We start from the raw sequence: 12,839 nt of genomic DNA on the forward strand, positions 1-12,839 counted from the left end.
ATGACCAGAACCATTGCTTTGACACGCACTGTGGCCCCCAATCGGCCCCTCCCACCCTGATTGGGGTGGAGGGGGGAATGGCCAACCGACCTCCCACGGCCCCCGCCCCCAGGCCAGCCTGGTCCTGATGGGCCTCAATCGTGGTGGGCCGGCTACAACCCACCAGTGCACAAATTCGTGTACTGGGCCTCTAGTGTATTATAATTGCCTATTTACCAGTCAATCTTAACATTGATCTGTAAGCTCCTTGGGAACAGGAACTGTCTTATTTACTTTATATACTCTCACCATGTAGCAAAGTTCCTTTCACTTAAGAGATGCTCAGTTAACATAGATTGAGAGATTGGTGGGAGAGACCATATCTTAATTATTCATATACTTAGCCTTCACATGTGGCTATTGTTTGTTTTTGGGAATCCAGTGTTTAAGGGGAAACATGACTTTGTTATTTATCTTTCATATCTTCTTCTTGGATTGGGGTTGAGTAAATGTCTTAATTAAGCAGTGACTTTCAAGTCTTGATTTTAGAATCAAGTCTCAATAGCACTTGAACATGCAGTTGAGAGATTTTTAGTGTAGATTTAGTTTAATTTTATTTAGTCACATTGACCCTAAATGTTTCCTTTTAACTAATTCCTGATAATCAAACAATGTTTTCACCATAATAGTGTGAGGCTATATTTAGACTTGTCTTGAATCTATTGAAAGGAAAAATGAACTAACGTGTTTTCCTATCTTCCATCTCAGGAATTCCTGCTCATATTGACACACATTCTGCTTTTGAGGATGAGATCATTTCTCTCAGTTTGGGGTCAGAGGTAAATATTTAGACATTTTTATTAGCTATCAACAAATGTCTTACCTTATACAATGCCCTTTCCATAGGATTTCCCACATTTGTTAATTCAAATGAATTAAGGTTTTTTTAAAATGGTAAGTAAAGGCACCATTAGCACTTTTATTTCTTGCAGAATGTGAAATTATCACAGCTTCTTTTAGATGTTGAAAGTTTTATCTATAAGCTCATCAAAAGCCAAGAAAAGCCCTGTAATTTAATTTTTTACACATTTATTTTTTATTTTTATAAATTGAATTTATTGGGGTGACATTGGTTCATAAAACTATAGAGGTTTCACATATACAATAAAATATCACTATGTTGTTCTGGCTTGTACAATAAAGACTCATTCTTATACACCCCCCAAAAAATCATTTGCATACTGCATTGTGAATGGTCCAAAGTAAAGTCTCTCTGTCTCCATATAGCCCTACTTTGCCCACTTCCGCCTATCCCACCTCTAACATTTTACTTGTATTTTATTTATTTATTTATTTTTTAAATATATTTTTATTGATTTCAGAGTGGAAGAGAGAGGGAGAGAGAGAGATGGAAACACCAGTGATGAGAGAGAATCATTAATTGGCTGCTTTACCCGGGCATATGCCTTTGACCAGAATTGAACCCTTCTGTCCACAGGCTCATTCTCTGTCTATCTACTGAGCCAAACCGGCTAGGACACACATTTTACTTTTCAAAGTTAAAATCTAGACTTCCCTTGTGCAGTAATTTACTGGAGCAGCATTGCCATCTAGTGGCTAAAGGTAGTAGCTGCAGGCTGTAGTAAAAGGAAACAACTAAAATGGGCATGCCTGAATTTTGATAAACTTTTTCACATATGTTACCTGATCCAGTCCCTTCAAAAACCTTGAGTAGTGCAGGGAAATGCCTGTTTTTACATATGAAAAGTAAGATATTCATGGTTATTCATTGACTTGTTTTCATAGCTGAACTTTACTTGAACTGCTAAAGAAGCTCTAAAAAGCAAAAATGAACAAAAAAACAAAAAAACTCATAGACAGATAACAGTATGGTGATTACCGGAGGGAAAGGGGGTGGAGGGAGGTAGAAGAGGATAAAGGGGAGATAAATGGTGATGGAAGGAGACTTGCCTTGGTGTAGAGAATGCACAATACAATGTATAGATGATGTATTATAGAATTGTACATCTGAAACCTATATAATTTTATGAACTAATGTCATCCCAATAAAACAAAACAAAAAGACGCTATCAAAAACATGATTTTAAATTATCTATGCAAGCTGCATATACAGTTTTAGATAGAAATCAGAATTTTAAATCTAGAAGAATCCAATGTGAGATCTTCTAATCTAACTAGAGTTGCTTCAGAATGTGATTTTGTTCCTAGGGGTGACTACTACTTCATTATATACTTTTTTGTATTTGTGTAGTTTCCACCACTAGGCCTTCAGTGCTTTGGCTTTTAACCTTTGCTGAACTTGTGCGATCATAATGATAGCATGACTAAAGAGTAGTGTTATTTGTTCAATAAGACAAAACTATCTTATTAACTACAGGTGTGAATTCTAATTAAGTGCTTTCAAAAATAATGTGGATGGGAAGAAAAAAGAAAGAGCTCTTCTCTGTCTGGTTTATTTGCCTTTTACCTCTTGTCCTGATTTGTAGTTTTAAAGGGCCAGTAAAAAAAAAATCTTCGTTTTTTCTTCTCAAGAAATGAGACAAAAGATAAATGGAGGTCAGAGTGTCAGCTTAACTACATTAAACATGAAAGAGCATGGCTTTAGATCTGTTGCCAAGTGGACTTGTTCATAGCTCACCAATGACAGGCAGGCAATGGGAGACTTCCCTCATAGAGTCAGAGGCTGCCCCTACCACACAGGACAGGAGGGAGCATATACGGGCTTCTGCAAACCAGCTGGATCTGAAAAGAAAGAGGAAAGGGCTCAGCCAAGCCAGTTTGGCCTCAGGGTGACCAATCAGCGAAGGCATGCCTTCTCTTCTGGAAGGAGTGGGGAAAAGTGAGGTGCTCTTCCTGTCTATACTTTCACTCCTAGGGAAGTGCTCTCTCCTTCTAGGGACATATGAGGAAAGGGAACTAAGGGTTCTTCCCCCACCCTACAAGGTCATTATGTAGTTTTAATTAAAAGTTGTAAAGAAGGGAAAACTTACCCTTTAGATGCACTGAAAATCTGCTGTAATCGTGATCTCCATTTGGTGTCTCTAGAGGCATGGAATTTTTAGCTGCCAATTTGAATTATAGAGTCTTTGGTTAAAGCCATCTTTGTAATAGCAGGAAAGTATGCATTCTATAAGTTATGACAAGAACAGTACATTTTCTTATAAAAGAGAGCTTTGACCTCAGAACCAAGATGGCGGCGTAAGTAAATGCTGATACTGATACTCACTGCTTCCCACAACCACTTCAAAATTACAACTAAAACACAGAACAACCATCATTCAGAACCACCTGAAATCTGGCTGAATGGGAGTTCTACAACTAGAGAAGTAAAAAAAAAAAAATACATTGAGACTGGTAGGAGGGGCGGAGGTGTGGAACGGTCTGGTCTAACACCCATGTGTGGTGAGTTTTTAATTGGGAGGAGTTTCTCTGCTGTGAAGGCCTCCCGTGTAAGGCAAGGGGTCCCAACTCCACACTCCTCCCCCCGCCCCCAGTCCAGTTTTCTATAACTTCAGGCTGTAAAAACCAGCGGGGATTGTGGCTGAGTGACATGGAGGCTGCTGGAGACCCAGGCAATTCCTCTTAAAAGGGCCAGTGCATGGACTTACTCAGACTCAATCCCTCTGGGCTCCAGCAGTAGGGCAACAGCTTGGGGTGGGGGGAATCAGGGACATACAGGCAGGAACTGGATTGTCTGGCATCAGAGCAAGAACTTGGGGGTGGCTTTCTCCCAGAAAGGGGTGCTCGCAGGAGTCATTGTTCCTATGCTGAGACCTCCCATGTTGCAGAGCTGCCTGGCACCCATATCCCAATTTCCATCAATGTGGCTCACACTGTTCCTTCCAACCTGGTGATTCCCTGAGACCATGCCCCACCCAATTTGCAGCCCCACCCAAACTGTTTGCAGTGGCTTTTCCATATGAATAGCCTGTCCTGGCTCAGGCTTCAGTCATAAAATCTCTCAAATAAGCAGGGCTGGAGTCAGCAAGAGGCCCAAGACCTGACACTAGCTCCAGCTAGCCTTGCTTGGGCACTTCCAAGCCCAATACAAACAGCAGCCATCTGCAGATCTCTCTGTAGTTCCTGCCGGGTTGCTGAAGGCAGTGGCTGACTTTGCACCTCCTGGGAGGCCCCAGAGCCAGTGTACCCAGTGAACAGCTTCAGACCATACCAGATTACAACTCTACACATCCACAAGCAACACACTCGAGGAGCAGACTCAGTGACCACCAAAGCCCCACTGAAGCAAATCCTGCTCCATAAGGTTGTCTCCTGCACAGCAGCTCTCCCACTGTAGTTGCAGCTGGTCCTCACAGCCAATTGGCCTGGAGGTCAATTCCTCCCAGTGACACCAGCAATCAAGGCTCAACTACAATAAGACTGTTCACACAGGCCACACAGGAGTGTACCTAAAGTGTCCAACTCAGGTGACTGGGGAGGCTAAGTCACTGGGCCCTACAGGACACCTACTATATGAGGCCACTCTACCAATTCCAGGAAACATAGCTCTACTTAATACATAGAAACAAACACCGGGAACCAGCCAAAATGTGGAGAGAAAGAAACATGTCACAAAAGAACAGAAGAAATCTCCAGAAAAAGACCTAAATGAAATGGAAGCAAGCAAACTACTGGATACAGAGTTCAAAACAATGGTTATAAGGCTGTTCAAGGATCTTAATGAGAGCTTCAAGGGACTTAGTGAGACTTTCAAGGATCTTACTGAAAATGAAAGACATGAGAAAGGTCCAGTAGAGTTGAGGATGCCACTAATCAAATCAATGATTTGGAATATTTGGAATATGAGGAAGCAAAAGAAACCAATCAGAAGAGCCAAAAGAAAAAAGAATCTAAAAATATGAAGATAGTATAAGGAACTTGTGGTACAACTTCAAGCATACCAACACTCATATCATGAGGGTGCCTGAAGGAGAAGACAGGGAGCAAGATATTGAAAAGCTATTTGAAAAAATAATGACAGTAAACTTCCCCTACCTGGTGAAGGAAATAGACTTAAAAGTCCAGGGATTGCAGAGAGTCCCAAACAAGAGGAACCCAAAGAGGCCCACACCAAGACATATCTACAAGGGAGCTCCCATGTGACTGTCAGCTGATTTCTCAATAGAAACTTTGCAGGCCAGAAGCGAGTGGCAAGAATTATTGAAAGTGATGAATAATAAGGACCTACAACCAAGATTACCCAGCAAAGCTATCATTTAGAATGGAAGGTCAGATAAAGAGCTTCACAGATAAGAAAAAGCTAAAGGAGTTCATCACCACTAAACCATTATTACATGAAATGTTGAAGGGTATTCTTTAAAAAAATTTTTTTAATTCTTTATTGATTAAAGTATTCCATATGTCTCCTTCCCCCCCTCCCCCATTGACCTCTCCCTGGCCACTCCCACCCCCCAGCACATGCCCTCACCCCCTTAGTGTCTGTGTCCATTGGCAATGCTTATATGCATGCATACAAGTCCTTTGGTTACCTCCCACCCTCCCCTGCCTTCCCTCTGAGGTTAGACAGTCAGTTCAATGCTCTGTGTCTCTGGATCTATTTTTGTTCATCAGTTTATGTTGTTCCCTGTATTCCACAAATGAGTGAGATCATGTGATATTTATCTTTCTCTGACTGGCTTATTTCACTTAGCGTAATGCTCTCCAGGTCCATCCATGCTGTTGCAAATGGTAAGAGTTCCTTCTTTTTTATAGCCGCGTAGTATTCCACTGTGTAGTGTACCACAGTTTTTTAATCCACTCATCTGCTGATGGGCACTTAGGCTGTTTCTAAATCTTAGCTATTGTAAATTGTGCTGCTGTGAACATAGGGATACATATATCCTTTCTGATTGTTGTTTCTGATTTCTTGAGATTCTAGAGTGGGATTACTGGGTCAAATGGGAAGGGTATTCTTTAAGAAGAGGAAAAAGAAAAAGGAGGAAGAGGAAGAAGAAGGAAGGAGGAAGAAGAGGGAAAAAATCTGAACAATAAAGTGGCAATAAATATGTATCTATCAACAATTGTATCTAAAAATCAAAATGAACAAGGAATCTAATGATTAAAATAAACTAATGAATAAAATAGAACTAGGGGCATGGAAATGGAACAGACTGATGAATATGAGAGGGAAAGGGGAGAAGGAAGGGGAAGATATTAACCAAAGATCTTATATGCATCTGTGCATTACCTATGGACACAGACAATAGGGTGGTGAAGGCCTGGGGTGGGGCAGGAACCTGTTGGAGGGGGGACATCTGTAATACTCTCAATAGTAAAGTTAAAAAAAAACAAACCCACAACTTTCCAAACAACAAAACAAAATAAGATTGCAATACACTATACCAGCAATTTTAAACCAGTGTGCCACAATAATTTTTAAAACATGCAATACCTGTCTATTTAGTTGAGGCACTGATATCTTTTTCATTAGATTGTCAAATAAAAAAATGACAGCAAAAATAAAAGAGCTTTTAAGTGGAAGTGACTCTTTTTCAATTTTGAAAAAATATTTAGTAGGAGGAGGTGGAGGCGGAGACCTAGATGTGGCGGGGGCAGCAGTAACCCAAGGTAGCAGCCGCCACCCTCACCCCGACCTGACCCCAAGCGCCTGGGGCCATAAGGGGAACATAGGTTAGACCCACGTGGTGTGTGGTGTACGTTGACCCTGGAGAAGTGGAGGAGGAGGAGGAGGACCGTGACGCTAGGAGACCCTGGATTCTGAGGACACTGAGGAAGAGGAGGGGGAGAGGACGAGGAGGACTCCCATTATCCGGAGGAGAGGGAAGAGGACGATGCGGCCAGTGACTGCAAGGAAAGCAGCTTCAGGAGGCACAGCACCTACAGCAGCTCTCCAGAATTCTCAGCGAAAAAAATTTGAAAGAATTCACATGGATTCATTTGAAGGCCTCCTATTCCTCAAGTATTTGTCAGCTACTCTTCCTGGAAGCAATGTGACCATTGGGAGGAAGACTCTCTCCATTTCAGCTTTGAAGAGGAGCTCAGATTGCCAGACTGAACTAGCTCTTCTGAATTTCCTGAGATGCCAGGCCCTGTGGCTTTCTTGGAAAGCTCTTCAATACTTCCCAACGCCCCACCTTCTTTTACACCCCCTCCCCACATCCCACCATTTCTGGGTTCTGGGGCCACCCAAGTGTGCAGGCCAAATCATTCCTCACTGTGAGTGGTGAGGGGAGGCCCAGAGGGAGATAGTTATCTTTTGTGCAGGTGAAAGGAACCATGTGATCCCTGGTGATTCTGGGGAAAAGGCTCACTCTTCTATAGAAACTTCGGCCCAAGAATAATAACAGTTAGAACCTGAGGTGGGGGAGGGGTGCTTGGTTGCTAAGGGCACATGCATGACAGGACTGCCAATTGTGACAGGGCTGCCAATTGTGACATAGCTGCCAATTGTTGGGCTCCTGCTCAGCGCATGGTACTTGCATCCCACTTGTCTGGGTTGCTTGTATGTGCCCCAGTATTTTGGATCCTTCGTTGTGCCCCAGTATCCTGGGTCGCTCTCCTTGCCCCATCTGCCTTGGTGACTCACTGTGACCCGGACCTCTGCCTGTCATGTCCGGGCTGCACATGTGGGCCCCACGGTTTCTGTTCCTGTGGCAGCTGTTGTGGCTGCAGGTCCAGGCAGCTCCAATTCCGGAATTGGCTATGGACTCTATCCTGCTGACCTCCATCCCCCTGGGGCCCTCCAAGTCCTGGTCTTGGGATCAGCAAAATCCTGCAAATATTGAGCTTTCTTCACTCAACCAGGATGCCTCAGCTGTTCTTTCAGAGTCCCCTTCTCTGAACCCTCAGGAGGCTTTAGCTCAGCTTCCACCCCAACAAGAAGCCTCAACTCAGTCTACAGTGTCCTCTGAGCCATTGAAATTTTTGTTCGACGACCACCAAGGACTTCAACATAAGCATCATCCCCCAGCTCTACCTCCCGTGCCTCTTCCCAATATACAAACTTCGCGAATCCATGGGAAGGGTCGACATCAACCTCCAAAGTCTTCTGTGGATGTTGAAGTTCAGCCTTCACATCAGAAGGCAACAGACTCACGTCCAGATTGGGGTGAAGTTCAACATCGACTCTTGCCTATCGGTGTTAAAGATGTGGACCTGGGGCTTTTGATAACTTCCGAGCCCCTTAAGAAGATTGCACAATCTGCTACTAGCAAGGTCTCCAATCATCATGCAATGTCTACCAAAGAAGAACAACCTACATCCCAGCAGGAGTCCTCAGCTCCGTCTACTTCGGAGGCTGCTGCTACAGCCCTGCAGCAGACTGCAGCCCCTCCAAAGCACCCTGCGGTGGCATTTCCACTTCCAGAGCCTGTTCAGGCTCAGTGGCCAACCTTTCCACCTGTGGACCTGGGACTCTCCATCACTCCTGAACATACTTTGGGGGCTGTTGCTACAGCCCTGCAGCAGAATGCAGCTCCTGCAAAGCACCCTGAGGTGACACTTCCTCCACCAGAGACTGTGCAGGCTCATCAGCCAACCTTTCCGCCTGTGGACCTGGGACTCTCCATCACTCCTGAACATACTTTGGGGGCTGCTGCTACAGCCCTGCAGCCAAATGCAGCTCCTGCAAAGCACCCTATGATGACACTTCCTCCACCAGAGACTGTGCAGGCTCATCAGCCAACCTTTCCACCTTTGGACCTGGGACTCACCATCACTCCAGAATCTACTTTGGAGACTGGTGCAACAGCCCTGCAGCCAAATGCAGCTCCTGCAAAGCACCCTATGGTGACACTTCCTCTACCAGAGACTGTGCAGGCTCATCAGCCAACCTTTCCACCTTTGGACCTGGGACTCACCATCACTCCAGAATCTACTTTGGAGGCTGGTGCTACAGCCCTGCAGCAGAATGCAGCTCCTGCAAAGCACCCTGAGGTGACACTTCCTCCACCAGAGACTGTGCAGGCTCATCAGCCAACCTTTCCACCTTTGGGCCTGGAGCTCACCATCACTCCAGAACCGACTTGACCCCCTTAATTGTTTTAAGAAATTTACAATAGTATCTACTCTGGCTTCCACTTCATTATAATATTTTTTCAGTGGCATCATTGTTTTGTTTTGTTATTAGAGTTGGTTTTGTTTTTTTCTCCATGGCTGAAATCCTTGCGGTTATGTTTATTTACTTTCTTACTTTTCCAGCAAAATTTCTAAGATCTTCTAACTCTTAAATGCTCTGATATAAGGTGTTTCCATGTGGTATTCTTAACTTTTAGATAAATATTACTTGAATGCCTTATCTTTTTAACTGAGCATATTCTTATCTTTTTAACTGAGCATATTCTTCTTAATACACTAATAGTTCATCTAAAATATACTGCAAATTTGATTTTCAAGTTTATTAGTTTTCCTCTACAGTTAGATTGTAATCTTATATAATGCTTTTGTGCCTCCAAAAGTATTATCAATACATGTATATATGTTATACTAGAGGCCCGGTGCGTGAAAATTCATGCACTGGAAGGGGTGGGGGGACCCTCAGCCCAGCCTGCCCCCTCTCACAGTCCGGGAACCCTCAGGGGCGGGAGGCGACACGGCAATCAGGGGAAGGTGACACCCCCATCACACCTCTGATGCTGCCACTGCCGGCAGCACAAGCCTCAGGCAGCCCTGGGCGGCTTGGACAGCTGCCATCCAATGCTTGCTTGCACCTCGGGCCGGCCCTGGGCTGCTGGGAGGCTGAGGGGACTGGGGGACTCCGGAGGCAGGCGCATGGCCCCGGTGGGGCTGAGGGGACTGGGCGCTGCCATCTTGTGGCTGTGTGCGCCGCCATCTTTGAGGGCATGGCAGTCAATTAGCATATTACCTCCTTATTGACTGTGGGTGTGGCGTGAGGGTCAATTAGCATATTCCCTCTTTATTAGGATGGTATGTATATGTTAGGTTGTTCCTTGCAATAACAGCAAAAAAATCCAAATAAAATGATTATGCAACAAAAACAAGTTAATATCTAAAACATATAACAAGATGTTTTAGAGAAGGCTAGTTCCAAAGTTTCAATTTGTTGGTTTAGGTAAGTGATTTAATCAAGGAACCAGGTTCTTCCCCTCTCAAATGCTCACTGCTTCCCTACTTAAGGACTAGCATAGGGAAATATCCAACCAGGGGTAAGATGCATCAGGATGTGAGAGAATAATGTACATCCTGTGAAGTCAGGTGGGCTTTTGTTTTTAAGTACTCCATCTCCGATAGGTTTGTTCTGCTGTAAAATGCAGCCTGCCTTGCTTGCACATGCATGTCTAGAGATACACCCTTGACATAAACATCCTTGTGATGGTGAGCTAGTAACATTATTGGACAAATAATTAGTTCAGCAAGTACCATAAGACTTGGTCAGCTAAGGATGAAATGACTACTTAATGTGTATATACTTAAAACCAGGAACAAACTTATTGTAAATAAGGAAAAACTTCTTTTGATTAAGACTTATCTGGAAAAATGAATCTAAAAATTATGAAGATAGTTTAGATTTTTTAAAATTTAACATTTAGATTATATTTCAAATATGCACTAATTTTTTGAACAGAGAATGAGTCATATACCTTTGTTTTAGTATTGTTTTTCTGATAAAATATGATAGCAGTTAACTTTCATGATTTGATGATAAAGAGCCTGTCCCCCACAAAAAAATTATTATAGTCTTTATCAGTTTATCCAAAGTTTCTCTTAATCTTTTAATAATCCAAATTATTTCATTTTGAAGCACCGATAATATATTGTTCTTTTCTTTTCTTCAGTTATAAAAGCCCTGGCTCTGGCAGATCTTCAGATGTTAAGTGCTTCATCAAATTCAGGAAGTTTTCTATCTTTTACAAGAATTGTGATTTCAATTTTTTTTGTATTTGCATTGCATTGGCTAATACTTATAGCATCAAGATACACCGAAAGACTGACCAAAAGAGTTACCATAACGGGTAGAGATAGCTGGTGGTATTGAACAGAGAAATATTCGGGCAAACACTAATTTTGTAAGTTGGTTCATCAATAAATATTTCATATGACTTTTGCCACTGAGTGGCCAGGGTAATTAGGTATTTTGCTAATGAAGACTCTTGTCTACATCTTTCATTATATTACCTGTTCTCTCTCCAGTCTCATGCAGTAGTTATTGAGTCCTGCTTGATTTCCCAAAATAAAACATTGAATAAAAGTTCTTTGTAAAATGTCTTGAGCTACCCAGTTTCTCTACTGCCAGGTGAATGGTTTTATAACTTCTTTGGGCTTTTTTGAGCCTGATCTCTGTATAGTTTACTCCAGAGATGTTCAGATGCTCATCATTCCTATTTGTCAGGAATGACTCACAAAGTACTTCCTGTTTATTTATTTGTTTAATTTTTTTGTTAATCCTCATCCGAGGATATTTTTCCATTGAATTTTAGAGAGAGTGGATGGGAGAGGGAGAGACAGAGAGACACATCGATTGGTTTCCTTTTGCATGCATCCCGACCAGGGCCGCGGAACCTGCAACCAAGGTATATACCCTTGATCGGAATTGAACCCGGGACCTGTCAATCTGTGGGCCGATGCTCTATCCACTGAGCCAAACCGGCTAGGGCAGAGTACTTCTCTTTTAGGAGTATATTGCTTTAACAGACAAATGTTTCATTATTTTCTGATATTCAGCACACATTGGGGAAAAAAAAACACCTATTTTATTTATAGAGCTTAAAACAATAAATACAGTCTGGACCCTGGACATACTGACCGCATCTCTAACCTCAGATTCAGCTCTCAAATTTTCATACAAGCAATACAGTGTTGTACAGCCTCCTTCTCATTTTTGACTCCAGGCCCCAGACTAATCTTATCTGATAGTCCTTCGAATATTTACATTTCTGAAATTCTGTCAAATGGATTGTCTTTGCTGTGTAGCTTTGATCTCCCTTCTCTATCCTTCATAGTTTATTTGTGATCATTTCTAACATCCCAGTAGAGCCCTTACCATTAAAGGATAATGATCTGCCCCTCTAGTGGGAGTATATTTCTTTTGCATTTGTGTGTGTGTGTGCAATGCACATGCTTTCTATCTGCCTTGGTTATTTCTATGTGACTGTGTATATTGATGTAGATATGGAAAGAAAGCATAACTGATATGGGATATTTAGTTGCATCATAATACAATCAACACGGCATTAGGAAAACTTTTTCTTTTTATCCAATAGGTCTCAAAATTTAAACACTCAAAATTTCTGTGGACAAGTATATCTGTTGATTTGTGGGCCAGAAATAAATGCTGTACCTTATTTGATCACTAGAGTCCCGGGGCATGAATTCATGTGTTGGGGGTTCCCAGGAGGTTGGCCAGCTGGCCACGCCCCCTTGTCAAACTCCCGGTCACACTCCCTGTGGAGGGGACAATTTGCATATTAGCTTTTATTATATAGGATGTTTACTTTTGTACATTGAATCTATTTTCACTCTTCAGCATTTTCCCTACCAAGTTATGTTCTGATGATCTCCTGTTTCTGTATAATTTTCTCATCTTTCAAACTCTCTTGGAAGCTAAAATTCCCTTTTGTGTAAACTTGACAATTGAGATTCTGCTGGCAGTTCTTAGAGTGTCCTCTTTATCTCCCGTATATGGAGTAAGATCTTTATTCATGCTCCTTCAGTGAGGATAATGGCAGAGATATTTCAGCCAGCAGTCAGTACAGTCTGCTTCATAGTGCAGCACCATCAGATAGAACATTGTGCTTTATTTGGAGCCTTCAGCGTACCGATTCTTCTGTCAGTTAGAATTTGTGCATTTACTTTGTAACAAGTCAGCGGCATTGTACCACCCTACCTATACTGTAGAACTAGAATAAAATTTATCATTTGAA

At 42.5% G+C, this 12,839-nt stretch overlaps 1 protein-coding gene across 2 annotated transcripts in view; it reads left to right on the plus strand.

The window, feature by feature from the left end:
- Positions 1-12,839, plus strand: part of ALKBH8 (alkB homolog 8, tRNA methyltransferase) — a 64,617-nt gene that overhangs the window by 21,724 nt on the left and 30,054 nt on the right. For both annotated transcript variants that reach the window (XM_079787353.1, XM_079787354.1), the window contains one exon: positions 748-818. In XM_079787353.1, coding sequence (XP_079643479.1) covers positions 748-818 — 71 coding nt within the window. The remainder of the gene's footprint in view (positions 1-747; positions 819-12,839) is intronic.

The sequence above is a fragment of the Cnephaeus nilssonii genome, assembly GCF_951640355.1.
Source record: "Cnephaeus nilssonii genome assembly, chromosome: 13".
NCBI lineage: Eukaryota > Metazoa > Chordata > Mammalia > Chiroptera > Vespertilionidae > Cnephaeus > Cnephaeus nilssonii.